This window comes from Mastomys coucha, unplaced genomic scaffold (assembly GCF_008632895.1).
Source record: "Mastomys coucha isolate ucsf_1 unplaced genomic scaffold, UCSF_Mcou_1 pScaffold5, whole genome shotgun sequence".
Lineage (NCBI taxonomy): Eukaryota > Metazoa > Chordata > Mammalia > Rodentia > Muridae > Mastomys > Mastomys coucha.
This window is the reverse complement of record NW_022196911.1, coordinates 62,522,477-62,541,239: the sequence shown is the minus strand read 5'-3', so window position 1 is coordinate 62,541,239 and position 18,763 is coordinate 62,522,477. Positions and strand designations below refer to the sequence as shown.

Genomic DNA, 18,763 nt, shown 5'->3' with positions numbered 1-18,763 from the left:
TCTGCCCGGGCTGCAAAACACAACTGATCAAGTTGACCAGAAGAAGAAAGACCCTTCTCTCTGAGTGGTAGACAAGCTGCAGGGTTGCAGGAGTCATCAGGCCACCTGTCCTTACCTTCGTATGGCCGAATCGGAACTGCTCTCGGTCCACATCAATGGAGTTCAGGAGCTTCTCAGAGGCATTCTTGCTGTCGATGAACTGCCCTTCTGGGATGGCGCTGGCATTAAGGATCCGGTACCTGAGGGGGAGAGACAATGGTTCTGAACTCTCAGCATGGTCTTGTACCTGAGACCAGACCTAGAACATTCTGCTCCACTCTTAAGAAGGTTAATACTGTTGTGCTAGTCTGAGGTGAGGGGAGAGTGGAGGGGTGAGTTCTAGGGTGTGATGGAGGGAAAGAAACATGAAGGAAGGAGGAAGATGGGCTGAGCATCTAGCCCAGAAAATTTGCCTTCAGAGGAAATGGTTCTTCTCTGACCTGGAAGAGCTTTGAATTAAACTGTGCCTTAGAGACATCAGCCCCTGCCTACCCCTCAAGGGCTCTGGACTTCTGGAAGAAAAGAGGTGTTCTGGAGCAGCGGGTTTCAACTGGAAGATTTGGATCCCAGGGAACACCTGGCAATGGCTGGTACCTTTGATGATTATAGCATAGGAATTCGGTGTGTGGTTTGTGTCCAGCATCTTTGGATAGAGGCTAAGAATGCTGCTAGGATGCTCTACTTTGCAAGAACACCTCTATATAAAGGATCATGGAGCCCCAAATGTCCATCAGTCTTATGATGAAATATCCTTCTTTAAAGCTAACCTGACTGTCAGGTGAGGTCTGACTGTACTGACAGACCACTTTGGTGTATCCCAAGATGCACATTGGACATGGGCTTATCCTTGTGGCAAAATCATGTTTATAGAAACCCCTGAGAAGCTTGTTAGTTTACCAACCACTCAGGCCAAGGGTACTTTGGGTGGAGTATGTCTGTAAAAACTGCCCCCAAAGGAGATAGATACACAGAAGAGCTAACCTACCGTTGTTTGAAGTCAGCATAGAGGATTCGGCTGGGAAACCCTTTCCTGCAGATCCGGATGCCCTCCAGGACCCCATTACAGCGCAGTTGATGCATGACCAAGTAGTGGTCCATCACACCTGGGGAAAGTGCAGGGTGTGACGCATTGGTGGCTTTTCACTGTCTTGATGATCTGAGACACCCACGAACTTCTTCAGTATCAACAGCACTTAAGTGTGTTGATATTAGTGCTAAGTGGGAGTCTAGGAGTGACTTCAACTTGTATAACAAGCCTCACAGAGAAAATTGCCCCAGTCTTCCTGGGAGACTCCGGCACCCCATGAACATGAGAATAAGAGATTTATCATGCCAAAAGCCTTGGTAACTATGCTCTGAGGAAAGCAAGGCTGTATGGAAAGGGCCTGGGACTTCCAGTTAGACAACCTGGTCTTCCTGCCTCTGCTTAGGGGTGAAAAATGTCTAATGTGCAAAACTTGCAAGGCCAGATCAAACAAAATTGAGACAGAAAGGAAGGTAGGAGTTGGAGGCTGAGTATATTGAGCTGGTGGCCGTCTGCTCAGTACCTGCCTTAGGGAGCAGGGGTCGAGTGGAATGGTTGGGGCATAGGGACCAGGGAAGCCTATGACTGAGAAGCCAAGGCCACTCTTGGTAAGCAGCCTGGCCAGAGGGTTAGAGGAGAGAGGCTGTAGCTGTGGTGGTCTCTCACTAGAAGCTTGCTAAGCTGCTGGGGAGACACACAGCTAATTCTGGCTTTGACGTCACCTTATAGAAATTTCTAGAGTGCCTACAGGTGTTCCTGCTTGCTCTGAAGAGAGATCTTTATAACAGTTTTCGCAGCTTGCCTAGAGCTGTAGCCTCTAGTGCAGTAATTATCATCTGTGTGTGGCCTTGTACTCTTAAAGTCATTAACAATGAGGATTCGTCTCAGTTGACTTAAGCCAAACTTATTGCAGCTGGTGGCTACAATACCGCACTGTGCAATGTAGGACACTGCCATTCCTGCCCAAAGGTCCACCAGGTGGGAATTCCCTGCAGAAAGATTGGTAAAGATGGAGGAGGAAATAGCTCTATCAGAATTCCAGAAGGATTTGTGCAGGGAAACGTAGACATTTTCCAGTCTGGTTCCCCCTCCCTCTTTTCCTCTCGGTTTTGGTTCCTTTTTTGATGGTAATAGCTTCATTCTATCTTGCATAGAAAATCCATTTAAGAGACTCTTAAATCCTCATGGTCTTAGGGTACTGTTAAAATTTCTCTTCCAGTTTTATAAAAAAAAAATGAATTATTCTTTTTGGCAAATTTCCAACATTCTACTTCTTGGTTATATTAGAGAAATCTTTAAATATATAAATAAACTTTCTTATTTCTTTAATAACACATCGGTATTCATTTCTCTTGATTTTATAGCATGTAATATTTGTGGTTTATATTTTTCATTTTTTCACATTTCCTCTTAGTATCCACTGATTTTTAATTTTAACAGATGCACAAAACATTATGATTATGCATATTAATGAGACACAGTATAGAATATGATTCCTACTGGTTCAAATCCCAACTGTGCTATTTACCAACTACAGGAAAGGAGGCCTTCTGTGTCTTGAAAACTCAGAAAAAAACAAAAAAAGCAACAACAAAAAAACAAAGCAAAACGAGGACATGGTGCTCCCATGAAGAGAAGATTTATTGTAGATAGCGGGGAGAGCAGAGACACAGACAACTGAAATGGTCCAGACTGAATTTGGCCAGTAGACTGAACCTGGTCATGGAGTTTGGGGAGTGAGAGAGGAAGAGAAGAGAGGGGGCAAAGAGAGAGTTCCCTGGGAACCCAGAGACCAAGAGTCCAAAAGACCAAGAGGATGCTAGCCAAAATGGCTGGTAGTAGAGGAGTCCAAGAAGAAGGGGGGCGGGGAGGGGATGGGAAGTGAGACTCAGTGGTTTGGAGGTTGAGGGTAGGGGTGGGGTGAGAAATGCTGAGAGGAGTCCGGACTCAATAACCTTACAGAACTTGCTGGGAGAGACAGGCCTGCAGAGATTCGCTTTGATATGTTAAATAGGCACCCCAGGCATAGTTAAAGGAGTAGTTGTCCAACCCGCCTCTTGCCAGAGATAAGGAGAATGACTCCTTTTAACAAGCAGAAACCATCTTCATAAAAGCCAAGGCTTTTGTCTAAATGCTGGACTTTGGGAAAAGGAATATTTTGAAATCTAACATGGCTCGATTTCTTCATTTGTAAAATATGGAGAACAGTAGCTCCTACCTCATAATTTGAATTGAAGTGAGTAACAAGATTCAAGTAGCACTCGGAAAGTTGCCCTGTGGGCATGTCATTGTTGTGGCCTGAAGCAAGCAGATAAGGTCAAGGCTATGGCTCTGAGAGAGTCGAGGGCAGAGTGAAAGGCAGAACTACAGAGCCACTGGAAGAAAACTTTAAAAACCATCATCTGGTGGTGGGACAACTGGGGCGGAGGCCAGGCAACACTCCACAGAAGAATCTTACCGTACGATACTGTGGGAGACTTTGCAAGGCAGTGTCAGCAGAGGCTAAGACTGGTCTTCCCAGGCCCCTCAGACTGAAGCTCCCTAGGAATTCTGAGTTGAGCTCTGCCAGGGATCAAGCTGTCTTGGCTCCCAGCCCTAGGGACATGCTCTCTAGATGGCCTCTGTATAGTTCTGTATTGCCTTTGTATGAATATATCAAACCCATTTTTCCTTTTTTCTTTTTCCCTTTTGGTTTTTTTTGGAGACAAAGTCTTGTCACACTGCCATGGCTGACATCAAACTACAACCTTTTGCCTCACCTTCAGGAACTGTGGGATTGGCAGTGCACACCTCTATACCCCATGTTCTGAACTTTAAATGGTTTCCTGAGCCATCTTCTCATCTCCTCCTCTTCAGCCCATCCTTAGGAATTTGCATACATTTTAGTGAGTCCCATTCTCTTCAAATAACAGCTAGCCTGGAGAGTCACTCACCAGGAGTCTTGGTCTCATTGGGAATCAGGCACCGCACAAAGTGAGGATGAGTGCTCCTTAGGTTGGTCATCAATTTGTTTAAGTTTTCCTGGGACACAGATGGAAGCAAGCACATTTCTCTTAGCACATGCCATTTCACCGGGCAGAAAAACAAGCGAATGAGGAAGGTACCAAGAGAGAAACCACATACCCTGAACACAGCCGACACGGTCTGGAAGGAGGAGCCCTTCTTCTTCCCACCCTTCTTGCCTCCTGCGGAGTCACCTGCAGAAGGTCACACAGAACTGGGGTCAGGGCCAATGCAGGAGGCCTTGGGGAAGGATCTATACACATGCTCTTCGGAGCCCAGTGAAGAGAGTGTTGGCTGCATTGGCCCAGGCTTTGTTGGGTTGTTCTCAGCACACACCTAAGTTGCCCAGATTTGAGGACACTCAACTTTATCACTGTGCTAATGGGCTGGGGTGGGATGTGGTGACATTTAACTGAGAGCATAATATACACTCTTGGTGTAGGGAGACTGTCCTCTTCTTGGGGAATCTGACACTTAGTCAAATAGATTGAGACATTCTTCTCCATGATTGGAATCTCTCTCCTGTGTTTACCCCTTTTATTATTCATAATTTTATTTTTTTTTATTTTTGAGACTGGTCTTGCTGTGTAGCCCAGGCTGGCTTTGAACATGCAGCCGTCCTTCTGCCTCTACTACCCCAATGCTGGTGTCATAGGAATAGGCCTCAGTATCCTGGAATCTGCCTTCACGAGGAAGAAACTGAAAAGAACAAAACTATATATTTTTTTTAAAGAATATTCTATAGTCTAGAGCTCCCCTTATTATCTTTTTTTTTTTTTTTCTGGGAGAAACCACCTAATTTCTTGTCTCAGTTTGAAGTCAGTGATGTTTGGTCTAAGTTTACTGAATGGCTGTCTTTCTTATTTAGCCTCTGAAACTTAAACTTGATTCACCTTGGTGGAAAATATTCCCTCTCTTTTCCTTATACTCTGTCGTTTGGCCTCTCTCTATGAGGCTAGCAGGAGCATATATGTGGGTCAGGGAGGCAAGGCCAGAAAGCCTCTTTTTTTTTTTTTTTTTTGCAGCTCCATATCCATCCACAGGTTCTTCTAATAATGTCTTAACATTGTTGGTAAGTGCCCATTGTTCCTAAGAGACAGAGGTACCCTGGTCCGACTCAAAGAAAATCATTTCATCATTCAAATTTAAATTGTGCTCATTTATTACAATTCTTAGCCCAAAGTATAACTAGACATTAACTCTTATAATGTTATATCATTATCTACTGAATGATTATCTTGCAGTCCTTTTCAATTAAAGAAATTAATTAATAAATGTGTGCCCTTATATGGTCAGTATTTTAAGACTGGATGTTGGGCAATTGTTCAATGTACCGCATCTATTAGTAAAGAGAGCATGAATGGACTAGGAACCTTGGAAATTGGTGCCAGCTGCTCTGTATCCACTCTGGGAAGAACTTATGTAGTTTCCCAAATGATTAGACATAGAGGCAGGCCATAGCAGCACACTCCTGCATCCTAGCATATAGGGATTTGAGGCAGGAGGGTTACAAATTTGGGTCCTGCTGGGCTATATACTGAATTCTAGGCTAACTTGAGCTGTAAAGTGAAACCCTGTCTCAGACAAATAAGCATAGATACTGCGTGGCTACAGCAACAACTGGAAAAGACTTGAGGATAACATGCTACCCTCCATTTTTATTCCTAGCTGTATACTCGTCTCTGACCACAGATAAGCACCCAGCAGCAATCTGTATACACATGCTCACTGGAGCCCTATTCACAGGAGCCAGAAAGTGGAGATGGTCCAATTACCCACAGACTGGTGATATGATAGAGACAAAGTGAAGAGTACCATGTAGTGAGCTAATATTGTTCTAGAAAGGAATCAAGAACTAATACAGCTGCAGTATTATCAAGTATGAGTAGAAGACCCTCTCATGTCTGATTCCATTTCTATGAAATTTCCAGTAAAGACCAAACACACCTAGCTAGCCTCAACTATACAGGAGTTCTTAAGTCCATAGGCACATATGTCCTTGTAGTAAAGTCCTGGTATCACCCCTGAGTGAGGTGACAGAAACCCTGGCCAACTTCAAAAAAATAGTCCATTAGAGATGGAAGGTAGATCAGAGGTTCGCAGGGTCTTGGGACAGGAATGGCGAGAGACTGCTTATGGATTACAGGAGTGACGAGATGTTCTTAAACTAGATGGTAGTGATGATTGCCCAGCATTACAAACATACATACCCACTGAATTTTTAAGTATTAATTATATTGTATTTCAATTACATCTTAATTTAAAGAAAATCATTGAAAAATGAATTACTTGTTCACTACCTTGTCTACTTAGGGTCCATTTTACCTCCACAGAGTTTCATGTTTTAAGAGGAACACTAGAAGTAGGAGGAAGAAAAATGAAGGCGAGAACCTGAAGTTCATGTTGGGCTGTCTAATGTATGAGCAGCTTTCGGGTGTGAATGATTGCACAGAGCTTCCATGAGGGGAAAAAGAACCTCACCTGCTTCTGCCCCTGCATAGTTCGAAAAGAGGAAGGACAACAGCTTCAGGGAGGACTTCTGGTACAGCCCCACCACGGTCTCATTCAAGGGGTCCTTGTTCTTGTCCAGCCAGCCAGCGATGTTGTAGTCCACGGTGCCAGCATAGTGCACCAGGGAGAAGTGGGCCTCGGCCTTGCCTTTGGTAGGTTTGGGCTTCTGGAAGTTGTTGGATTTTCCCAGATGCTGGTCATAAAGCTTGTTCTTGAAGGAGGTGTCTGTCGCCTTGGGGAACATGCACTCCTCTTCCAGGATGGAGAAGATGCCCATGGGCTAGAAGGAGGATGAGAGAGATGGTATCTTTACAGTTGAGAAGCCAGGCTAGTGGTTCCATGGATGGAGAGAACAAAAAAGAAATCCTTTGGTGCCACCACTGTGCTGCTAAGAGCACTGGATTGTGAGCCATGAGAACAAGGTTCCTAGTAGTAACCGGATAGTGGTAGATACAAAGAACAGGCTCTTGCTGGGTAGCTTAGCTGAAACTCATAATCCTTCTGTTTTAGATCCCCAAGCATTGGGATTGCAGGAATGTATTCCCTCGTCCGACATAGAAGTCCTTATTAAAAGTTAACATCATTCCTTGTTTTCACAGTAACTTTCCACTAAGAATACCAATGCCCCTGGTCTCTGCTCTTTGAATTTTGAGGCATGTCAGTAGATAAGAGATGCCACAGTGCATGTGTAGAATCCACTGACATGCTGTGGTCTTATATTTTAACCCCTCAGGTACCTCCTTAGGTGTAAGAACAGTTCTGAGTGCTTTCTGAGTCTCCCTCTTTCTAAGCTTACTCTCTCTGCAAAGAGGAATTCAGCTGTCTGAAGGGGAGAGAGATTAGAGTTACCCATCTATGAGCAGAGAAGAGGCAGAGGAGAATGTGAGAGTACCAACCATGAAGGAAGTGCCCCTATCTTCTCAATGAGCTCTTTAAGACATCTGAGATTCACCCTGTCACCTTCCACAAAAGGCACACAAACCTTCTCTATGAGCTCAATGCAGGCCGCCAGGTCCATCCCGAAGTCAATGAACTCCCACTCGATGCCTTCCTTCTTGTACTCCTCCTGCTCCAGCACGAACATGTGGTGGTTGAAAAACTGTTGCAGTTTCTCATTGGTGAAGTTGATGCACAGCTGCTCCAGGCTGTTGAACTGGGTGGTGCAAATATGAAAGAGTGTAAGTCTGAAAAATCTATGCAAGTGGATTTGGAACCAGAACTAAGCAGACAGAATAAGCCAGTCATTTGCCCTAACAGCTCACATCAAAGATCTCAAAGCCAGCAATGTCCAAGACCCCGATGAAGTACTGCCTGGGCTGCTTGGTGTCCAGCTGCTGGTTGATGCGGGTGACCATCCACAGGAACATCTTCTCGTAGACAGCCTTGGCCAGAGCGCCCACTGAATTGGTCACCTTGAGAAAGGACCATCCGTTTAACAATCGTATTAAATCATTGGTCCACACTCATTGGTTGCGTTAAGTTAAAGCATGAAATTGACATCATAATGGTTAAATGTAATTGAATGTTGACAATTTCACATCATTAGGTATCTTATTAAACATTTTAAAGACATCTGCCTAGCTCATGATATTCTCCTTTCTCTGGTAACAATTCCACTAAAAACAGAGTCTCTTAACAGCCATGGCCATAGCACATGACTTCAGCCCTTGTTGTGTTCCAATCAGAGGAGAAGTCTTGATGTAGACTGAATGAATTAGTATCCCTTTATAGAATTTGGAATTGGAATCAAAAGCTACTGGTCTGAATCTCAGGTTGAGAGTGAAATATGGAGGTATAAATTTTGAGAGGTCTGAGGGAGGTCTCAGGCAGGAGAGGCAAAGGCACTGACTGTATTTAGCAAAGACACAATAGAGGAGAGAGATAATAGCATTTGTAGCTGCAAAGGAGTCAGAGAGAGGTTGCGTTGCCTTCATTTCCTAGTTACCTGCCCTCATTGCAGGAGTGGGCACCCCTGCATTTGGACTTCTTGAGCTCTCCCTGCGATCTAAGGATAATTTCCACCTTGATGCTGAGGTCAGTTTCACACAATTTTCCAAATATAACCAGAAGACTGCTGCAGACATGGTTAGAATAGCAGGCCATCCAATTCAACAGGATTCTGAAACTTTGTTACCTGCTGAACATTCTGTCCTTTGGTGACATACTCATTTCCAACCTTCACTCTTGGACAGCATAGGCCTTTCAGCATCTCTGCAGAATTCAGTCCCATCAGGTATCCAGCTTTGTCAGCCACTGAAGAAGAGGATACATGGTGTTATAGGAAACAGAAGCTGTTGGGCTATTCGGTTATCCCAGGCTCCTTCCAGAAACATGTCTCTCAATCCTTTGTGATGTCTCTGTATTCTTCTATCTGTAACACGCATGGACTTGTCTATAAAGCCTCATCCTATCACCCAGGGGCCTTTTGTTATCAAGAGCTTCCAATCTAGATGCAAGCTTTGTAAATAGTAAGCTTTTTGTTGTTGTTGTTGTTGTTGTTGTTGTTTTGATTCCTTTTTCTATTTCCTATGGTGTTGGGGATATCTACTATGCTCTACTATTGAGCTGCATGCCCAGACAATATGCATGTTGACTGATTTTTGACCTACTAATATTTCAACTTCATAAACACATTAGTAGACTGGGCATGGTGGTCCACTCATTTAATCCCAGCACTTGGGAGTCAGAGTCAGGCAAACCTATGTGAGTTCAGGGCCAGCCCGATTTATATAGGAAGTATCAGTACTGTCAGGACTACATAAAAAAAAAAAATCCTCCCTGTCACCCTGCTCAGATGCAGTTACCTTCAGTGCCATCTGGCTCTGCCTGCTCCTCTCTCTGCTTCTGTTTGAACTTCATGTTCCCATAATGCATCACAGCCCCCGTCAGCTTGTAGATCCCAACTTTCTCCTCTGGGCTGAAGCCCAGGATATCAATGGCATTCTAAAAGGAGGAAAGGGGACACCTGGTTGGGCACACTTGGGTTTAGACATGTTTATATTTATAGATAGACCTTCAGGCAAGTTGAGTATTTTCTTTTAAGATTCTAAGAGTCAGCTTTCCACACTCATAAAACAGAGTAATGGTGGTACACATGTCAAAGACGCTTTCAGGACTTAACTGAATAAGGAAAGTAAAGCTAGTTGTCTCTACGATGTGTCAGTGCTCAACACATTTAGTTATTGCTGTGATGGTGATTAGATCTGCAGGGCATACCCACAGATAAAGGTTACATGTCTGCCCCGCGTGCTGAGGATGCAGGTGCCTGGGGTGAGTCTAGGATGAAGGTAGAAAGAAAAATGAAGAGGTGACTGCAGAGTGGAGGGTCTTTTCTTCCTGCTTTGTACTTTTCTGCAATATGAAGACTTCCAACTGATGCTCACACATATAAATGCAAACGAGATTTGTATCAAAATGGCAAAGGGTAGAACTGGTAGCCTGCCTTGTGGAACTTTATGGACTTCCCATTTTGAAGCATTGTGATGTGGTGGTGGGGCAACCTGTGAGTCTAATCAGCTAGTGTCTTTGGATTCCCCATTTTTTCATGAGCTCGCTAAGACGCCCCTCGGCTCACAAACCCTGTAATACTCTATGCAAACAAATAAATACATGCTTACATCAGTTGCCAACAATTCCTCGCTGTCATCGATGCTAGCTACTGTGACCTCTCCTTGGCTCACGAAAGGGAAGTCGAAGGGGTTGGTGGAAATCAGAAGCAAGTCTATGAGAGATGGAGAGCCTTTAACACCTCAGGAAACACTCAGTCTGGGTACTATTCTCACTACTAGTCAAGAAGCTAAGAACATCTCTGGAACTTACCAATTAGTTCTGGTTTCTTGTTTGACATGATTTGATAAAAAATGTGATAGCTTCTTTCACTGGATAATTGGAATGTCACTCTGGATTTTTCCAGGAGATCTAAGGTAACAACAACAACAACAACAATCATATGATTGCAAATTCTTGAGAGACGTGTTTAGCTAAGCATCATTTTATATAGTGTGTAGACTCACAGGTTTCGATGTCCGCTGATGCTAGCTTCCCTGTGGCTCCAAAGTGAATCCGAATGAACTTCCCCTGTTCAACAATAGGTTGACAAACAAGTTACTTTACTTATGCTGCCTCTGATTCTCTGAGAGGTGCTCGCATCAATAGCAGGAAGTGGGTTGAGGGGTGTGGCTGGGAGAGATGGCAGAAGCACAGATACTTTCTTCCTCTCCGGTTCCCTGACACCCATGTTGCCAGACTGGGTCCTTCAAGGCTATGAGAATTCTACCCAAAGTGCTGCTCTTGTTCCTGCAACTCTGGGGAAGCCTATGGGCTTATCTTTTGACTTCTCTGCTTAGGCCACATCAGTATTGATTGATTGCCTTCTTCACTTTCCGACTCTCTGCTTGGAGCTGTGTCTGTTTTAATTGCCTCATCCCTGGATTCTCACACTCTTCCTAACACCTTAGAATCCATAGCTGTCTTTCTGGTTTCTGTTTTGCCTCCAGAGGCTACCTCTAAGATTTCTCACCTCGGTTTTACATGCTATTTCCTAATGCCAAATCCATCTTCCAGGCTCAGTCCCAGGCCAGTCTCCCAAATAAACAACTCGGGGTCTGTGGTATCCCTTTTTTGTTCTCTCTCTCTCTCTCTCTCTCTCTCTCTCTTTCTCAAACACATCCACACACACATCCACATATACAAACACTATATACCAAATGTAAAATAAAGAAAATATTTATGTATTATTTACATGGTGTAGTTATGAAATTGCATTGATGTATAATTTAGAAGAGTAACATGCACAGTGTATGTACTTCTTTCTTATACTGTGCACCTAACTGGTCCTCACTATACTGTGAGTGAATCTGAGGGCAAAAGTCTTGCCATATTTATTTCCTTATACAGTCTGCAATGTGTTCAATTCTCAAAGGTTTCTCATTATTTCATGAATAATCTATGGAAAGGTAGAGAAGTCTTCAGCATTCAATAGCATATTCAGTAACTTATTAAAGACAATGGATGGAATGGTTAGCCTGGAGTGGTTAGTCTGGATGATGGAGTAGACAGATGTGATTGTGACTCTAAATCAGGGCCAAGTGAAGATGCCTCATGACTAAGAGTATACTAATGCAAAGATCCCAAAGGCATTGCTCCACTGAAGGTCAACACAATAACCAACCTGATCTGGGTGTGTATAGCAGATATCTGCATTCCCCACCAAAGAGGAGGACTTAGCTGTGTGCCCAGGAAGACAGGTGTGCATGGAGCAGTGAGCAGTGTGTTAGGAGTATAGCCAAGGAAGAAATAGTCAGCGCTTCGAGCCACAGTCTCTGAGAGATGCATCCACTTTCTCTATAGACCAGGCTGGCCTCAAACTCAGAAATCCACCTGCCTCTGCCTCCCAACTGCTGGGATTAAAGGTGTGAGCCACCACTGCCTGGTTGCATCCACTTTCTAATGAGTACTCATTTGGTATTTCTGAGAAGGTCATGGGATGCAAGCTTGAGGCTCCCCAGCTAGTGAAGTATGAGGAGCCTTCATTGGGGCTTTGCCTCTGAGCACTTGTTCCTTTGGTCAAGAAAGTTAAATAGAGGAATACGTGTTTACTAATGTACAAGCATGGGAGTAAATAAGTTGAGCTAATCTTAAATGAAATTCTGGTGGACTATATCTTTCAGTATTGCCAATACAGACATACTCAGTTTCTAGTCTCCTTTCCTGCCTTCACTAGCTGGCCTCTCCTTCCAGGGCCTCCTGACTTGGAAGAAATCAAGTTTGCTAATTTAAGTCATACTGAGATTTCTGTGGCAAAGTGAACAACTTTTCCATTTTAAAAATGCTTCAGATTACAAAGCATGACTCCAGTTGCCTATTGCCCCAGCATCGTAGGTAATATGTATAACCCAGACAAGATACTCCTGAGAGGTTGCTGGCTAGGCCTGTGGCTGAAATGGAAAGCCTCTAGTTCAGTGAGAAACCCTATCTTGAGGGAAATAGAAAGTGATAAAGACAATATCTTGTTGTAGTCTCCTCAAATGTGCATATGGACACCCGAAGAGAAATAAAAAAAAATACATTTTTCCACCTACAGAGGCCAATTTGATATACTCGTGGAGCCTGAGTCTCAGTGACTTCAGCATGCCATGAAGGGGTGTTTACTAGTTAAGAGCAGATGATTAAATCTCCCCTTTTTTTGCCAGGAGTAAGCCAAAACATTCCTAACTCCACTCAGATCAATTTATCTGATTTTTGTCATGCTAGACCAAGGCTCAGTGTATCTTAGAATCTGTAGCACATTTTCACATCTGGAATTTTACAAATGGGTGTAATTGGGTGGGGAGCTGAAAACCGATCTGGGTCTTACAAATCTGGAGGAGTTATCGTTCCTCACGGTCTTGGCGTTTCCAAAGGCCTCCAGCAGGGGGTTGGCTTGGATGATCTGATCCTCCAGTGTTCCCTAGTAACAAGCAAAGAGAGGAATGGGGAGGACCTGGGGTATCTTCTGGGATGGATATTTGGCAAGTGGAAACTGTGGGTGCTCTGGGCAGAGGCTAGGAGGGATGTCACTCCTGACTAGCCATAGCTGATGTCTGGACAGCTCTCCTAAGGAGTTTCATGGTCCCCACCTGGAGAGTCTTTGTTAGGGTAGCGTTGGACTTCTGGCTGTGGCAGACTCCAGTCTGCAACATAGTTCCCTGCATTTCAACATGTTTTCTTTTCTACTAATGCTTCATTATAAAATCATGGGGTTTTTTAAACTTGCACTTTAGTAAAAGAGGGGGAGGTGCACCAGAGACCTTGTCACCTAAGAATCCTAAGCCTAGAATCTCACCAGCCTTGTTGAGAAGTTCTCCTAGTGATTTTGAAGTGTGTTCCCTTTTGAAAACCCATGGCACTCCTAATCATTCTCTAAAGGGAGCTGTGAAGTTGGTCAAGATCACTCAGCTGTTGCTGACAGAGTTGGTGTTAGGTAGACCCCAGGTCCACACAGACAGGACTCTCATGTATGACTGTGATTTAGACAGAGATATGTATCTTGGTCTTCGTTTAGTTTCCTGGCACAAATCTAAAACTCTTGGGGTTTCTGAAGTGATGTGGTGTGGTAATGGTGTGGTATGATATGATATGGTATGGTATGGTATGGTGTGATGTGGTATGGTATGGTATGGTGTGATGTGGTATGGTATGGTATGGTGTGATGTGGTATGGTATGGTATGGTGTGATGTGGTATGGTATGGTATGGTGTGATGTAGTGTTATGTGTTGTGGCTAGGAACAGAAGCCTCAGGACAAGGGTTTCACTTGACTAGAGGGTTGGGGATGTAGGGGGAGAGAGTGAAGTCTGAGTCAGCCGCTGATGGCTGACTGATGGAACCCTTGTGAGGATCCTTAACCATACAATCTTAGAGAGATTCTGGGTAAGTGAACCCAGGGATGGCCTGGGAGTTGGCAGGCCTATATAAAGGGTGTTGAAACTCCAAACTTCTCTTCCAATACAGTATTCTATGCATCTCTTCCCTCTGAGTGTTCCTGAGTTTTATCTTTTATGATAAATCAATACATTTATGGGATATACCTCCCGAGTTCTATGAGCCACTCCAGCCACAGAGGAGATTGCAGGAACTCTTGACTTTTAAGAAGTTGGCTAGAAGTACAGGTAGAATGAACTGGGGTTTGGGAGCCTGAGCACTGAACTTGTGGGATGTGATATGTCCCTGAAGGGAGTGTCAGAATTAAATTGAGCTGTAGGATCCTGGTTGGCATTTTCAGAGAACTAGAAGATACTTCAGGTATAGAAAAATGTGTACACATTGGTATGAGAAATTTTCTATATAAAAACACAAAGGGACCAAAAATCTCTTCTGAATGTGCATCCCCCATACCCTTGGCATTCACCTAATATTTCAGGCATGTTTATTCTAGCAAGCCTTTGGTGCATAATATGTACTTCTTACCTGCATTTTGCCCGGCTGCTGCTCTTTCTTCTTGTCCCCGGTGACTGCAATTGTTGCAAAGTACTGAATGACACGCTTGGTGTTCACAGTCTTCCCAGCCCCGGATTCTCCACTATCAATTAGAAATAAATGGGATGAAAAGAAAGCAGAAGAGGAGGTGCTGGCTCCAAAACCATTTTGGTATGAATATGGGCTACTCACGTGATCAGAATGGACTGGTTGTCTCGATCTAGAAAAACAGAAAGAAGTCAAGCCAATCGCATAAGTAACAGAGCAGGTAGATTTAAAAACAAGCAACCCTGCCAGGACTCCCAGAACACAAGCTCTGGCTTTGCTGTCTGCTAGGAGTGAGGCATAGGCATGTCTAATCATCATGGGAGAGTTTATGCAGATTCCTTGAAAGTGGGATGCTGAACATGGGCAGGAGCCTGGAAATGAATTATTGAGCTCCACAATGCAAAGGGTACTTACGTCTGTAGATCTGAACTCCTTGCTGGAATTTTCTCATAATGCTTTTAACAAGGGAATCAAAGCCTGGGGTCCTGAGCTATTGAGAGGCCACACATTTTGGCTGATTGAATGTCATTTCAATTTTTTGGTCTACCTGCATAAAGTAAGACTGATTTTTTTCATGTATGAGAGTGTGTGAGCCAAGTCGTGGCACTCGAAAATTCAGATATTGAAGTTCTAACCCTCAGGACCTCAGAACGTGACCTCATTTGGAAATAAAATGTAAATGAGACTCAGATGTTATTAAAGATGGAGTCAGACCAGGACAGACTGAGGCCTGATCCACATCACTCTGTCCTTGTAGCACAGGAACAAATGAAGACACGTGCCCATAAAGAAAACACCACATCACTGTGTCCCTGCAGTATAAGAAAAAAATGAAGACATATGCACATGGAGAGAACACCAGGGGAAGAGAAGGCAGAGAGGAAGGTAACATCTCCACAAGCCAAGCAACGCTGAAGGTCGCTTACAAAGCACAGAAGCCGGGTGAGCAAGTCGAATACATCTCTTATGATCCTTATAAAGAATCAACCCCAATGACATCTTTGGTCTCAGACCACTAGCTTCTGCAGCAGTGAAGCAAATGTATTTCTCATTAAGATGCCCAGCCTGTGGTGTTGTGTCACAGTGGCCATAGCAAAGCTGATGCAAACAGTGATGTGACTCTTCCCTTTAAAAGCGTAAATTCAGTTCATGTAAAGGAAAGACCTTGGAGAAATGGTGAGGACTGTAAAGGCGTCATTTGCTTCTTAAGGCTCTTCTGATGGTAATAGCTCACTTCCTCTGTTTGTGGCAAGTCAAGTTGGGTGAAAGCTGAGCAGACAAGTGGCGGTAGGCATAGTGGTGTGACAATGTTACCAAGTATCTACTTTTTGGGAAGGTCAGAGAAGCCTGGTCTGTGCATCTCTCCAGCTTTGCATTCGCTGAGTGGTATGCGTTCTCTTAAGTGTACTCATAGCAGGGTGAGTTGGGGGTATAGAAGAGCAGTGTCCTGTGTTCTACAATGCCCCTCCCCTCCAAATGAGAATGGGTTTAGAGTGCTTCAGATAGAACCCCTGGCTTTGCCCTTCATCTGTAATAAAAGGTGCCATGGCTTTGGTTGTCTACCCCCAAGTCATTTGAGGCTCCCAAGTTCATGCTGGCTACTGTATTGTTTAGATGAGTGGGGTGTATAAGGGCCCTTACAATCATATAAATCAAAGACTTCACTTACCTGTCAGCATGAACTGGTAGGCATTGTCAGAGATGGAGAAGATGTGGGGTGGAGCCTCCTGGCGCTTTTTGCCTCTGTATGCTGCCACCACCTCAGGGTTGTACACCGGCAGCCATTTGTAGGGGTTGACGGTGACACAGAAGAGGCCCGAGTAAGTCTGTGGGAAATTCGAAAGATTATTATCTTGTTTTTCCTCAGAGAGGCAGCAAAATAGAAAGATGTCAAAAGGCACTCACGTAGATCATCCAGGCTGCGTAACGCTCTTTGAGGTTGTACAGCACAGCGGGCTCGTGCAGGTGGGTCATCATGGCCATGTCCTCGATCTTGTCAAACTTAGGGGGGTTCATGGGGAATACCTGGTCACTGTTCAGAGTGAGCTCCTGGGTAGAACAAGGGAAAGCAAGTGGTGGGTGCAGCGTCATTGACCTGTCCTCTCCTCGGGTAGGGGGCATAGTGCGATACTGCGTTGCCACCACTTAAGGGATCATTTCCATGCCCAGTGATAACCTAGCAATCACTCTCCTTGGTTAACCTGATTCTGGTCTGGTGCCCCCAGGCAGCCTGGCATTGTGTGTGCCCAGAAGGGGCATCAGGTGTGTAAAGCTAAAGAATAGTTGGCCCTCAGAATTGCCAGAGAGCGTAGGATAGTCGAAGTCAAGGGAAGTTGCCTTGGTGTAACCTGTTGCTCTGAGTGTGGTGACGAGCCAAATATTAAGAAACTTTTCTCATGTGTTCTGGGGTTTCCCACTTCTATGCTCTGCTCATATTGGCTTCTTTAGAATATCTTCATTAATGTTTTCTCTAGAAAGAAACCCCCAGAGCTCCACTCTGGTGCCCAATCTCACGCCCCATTTCCTTTCACCTGTCTCTTCAAAGCTCTGATAATTGCTTGTATCTCTGCTGTCATCGTTAAACATTTGGACAGGTATGATGGTTCGTGGCTGAAGAGTATTTGGAGACAATTATTGAATTTCACCTCTCCTCGGTTCTCCCACCTTCCCTTCCTACTGAAGCATATAATTGGCTCTGCACTTCATTCTCAGGAGACACAGAAAGTAGGGCAGAAGAGAGAGCCTAGAAGGTTTTCTGGCTTTTATTATCCTGAAACTGAAGCTCTTAGAAGAGCTTTGAGGTTAATGGAAGGAGACTGGCTGGTGTAGGTTAAAGTTCACGAGGAAGGAAGGAAGGCCCTTCTATCCCAATATCTGAGCCTACAGAGAGACACCTAAGGTAGCCCACAGTGGAGAGAAAGGCCTCTCAATCCTGATAGTTTAGGGACTGACACTTATTTCTGGGTGATCCATCAGAAAGGCAGGGGTCCAGGGTTACTCTGTAAGGTTATGAAAATGGGGCACAGCTCTGAAGCTGGGGAGAGCCCAAGAACGACTTGAAGACAAGTTTTTTCCCCCTTAGTTTAATGAAAAGAGTTAGAATCAGAGGTTAAGTTCAATGATAAAACCTGAAAACAAGATCTGCTGGCTGTGCCTGCATTCAAACTGGTGTTCATTTCCGACACACATCTCTTACCCTAGACTATAAACTTGGGGGAAGCGGGTTCCACAACTGACACAGATTTACAGAGTGACTGACACCACCACTGAGATCTGGTGGATGTCCAATAAGGATTGAACCAAAGAGTGTGCACTCCTCTGAGCCTGCCCTGTAAGACTCCTTCTGCAGCCCAGAGCTTGTCTTGAGTGGGCCCGGCAGGCAGCGACCAGCATCACTTTCTTCTTATAGGTAGACTGATCTCTTTTACGGTTGCCTTCTCTATTCCACCAAAAGCGAACACCACAAAATCCTCACAGCCCAAATCCTCAAAGAGAAGAGGCAGAAGGAAAGGCATGGCCATGGCAGCCTTCTCTAGCTCTTCCACCACAGAATGGCAAAACATAAGTTGTATTTCTGTCTCTGGATGGTTCTGGCCCAGCATGCAAGCCTAACAGTTCATTCCAAAGGAAAGCTACGGTGCCTTCGCTACTAAAGATTGACACTCACCCGGTCGTCTAGGGTCTTGACAATGACTTTGTCATTTTCCCTGCTTTGGATCATGCCTTTCACATACATTTCTTTATCATCCACAGCAAAGCAGGCTTTCTTAGAGTCGAATGGGCGGTTCTGAGCCTCGATCCTCTCCTTCTCTGGTTTTCGGAGGTAGGGAGCAGCTTCTCCAAATATGGCCATCTCTGCATCTGAACTCATGGCTGCAGGGGGTTGTGGGAGCTGAAAAGACAGGGGACTTCTGAGACTTGCACTTGAGTCAGTACTTTATCTGCCCCTCCCTATTGCTATTCAATGTGGGGTAGACTCAGAAGCTCTTGAAACAAACCTTTTGAGAGATCTACAGCCAGGCCTAGGCGGGCATCAGTTGGCTAGTTCAAGGCAGGCACATGTTCAGTAAAGCGGGCAAAGTACCTCACTCATGATTCATCCTGCTTGAGCTGTGTGACTTCAGTGCCACCCCAAGCCTTTTTTTCTTTATTTCTTTTTTTCTTTTTCTTTTCTTTTCTTTTT

General features: G+C 44.5%; 1 protein-coding gene across 1 annotated transcript in view; it reads right to left on the bottom strand.

Annotated features, from left to right (window-relative positions):
* The window catches only part of Myh13 (myosin heavy chain 13), a 42,228-nt gene extending 23,777 nt beyond the window's left edge, over positions 1 to 18,451 (bottom strand). The window contains exons 1-18 of the mRNA XM_031355026.1: positions 18,248 to 18,451; positions 16,486 to 16,629; positions 16,250 to 16,406; positions 14,725 to 14,752; positions 14,524 to 14,635; positions 12,933 to 13,025; positions 10,591 to 10,654; positions 10,397 to 10,495; positions 10,195 to 10,298; positions 9,382 to 9,520; positions 8,712 to 8,830; positions 7,840 to 7,989; positions 7,560 to 7,730; positions 6,548 to 6,857; positions 4,187 to 4,260; positions 3,997 to 4,084; positions 1,025 to 1,142; positions 116 to 239 (exon numbers count right to left, since the gene is read on the bottom strand). Of these exons, the coding sequence (XP_031210886.1) occupies positions 116 to 239; positions 1,025 to 1,142; positions 3,997 to 4,084; positions 4,187 to 4,260; positions 6,548 to 6,857; positions 7,560 to 7,730; positions 7,840 to 7,989; positions 8,712 to 8,830; positions 9,382 to 9,520; positions 10,195 to 10,298; positions 10,397 to 10,495; positions 10,591 to 10,654; positions 12,933 to 13,025; positions 14,524 to 14,635; positions 14,725 to 14,752; positions 16,250 to 16,406; positions 16,486 to 16,629; positions 18,248 to 18,451 (2,298 nt within the window). The remainder of the gene's footprint in view (positions 1 to 115; positions 240 to 1,024; positions 1,143 to 3,996; positions 4,085 to 4,186; positions 4,261 to 6,547; positions 6,858 to 7,559; positions 7,731 to 7,839; positions 7,990 to 8,711; positions 8,831 to 9,381; positions 9,521 to 10,194; positions 10,299 to 10,396; positions 10,496 to 10,590; positions 10,655 to 12,932; positions 13,026 to 14,523; positions 14,636 to 14,724; positions 14,753 to 16,249; positions 16,407 to 16,485; positions 16,630 to 18,247) is intronic.
* Positions 18,452 to 18,763: the final 312 nt, after the last annotated feature.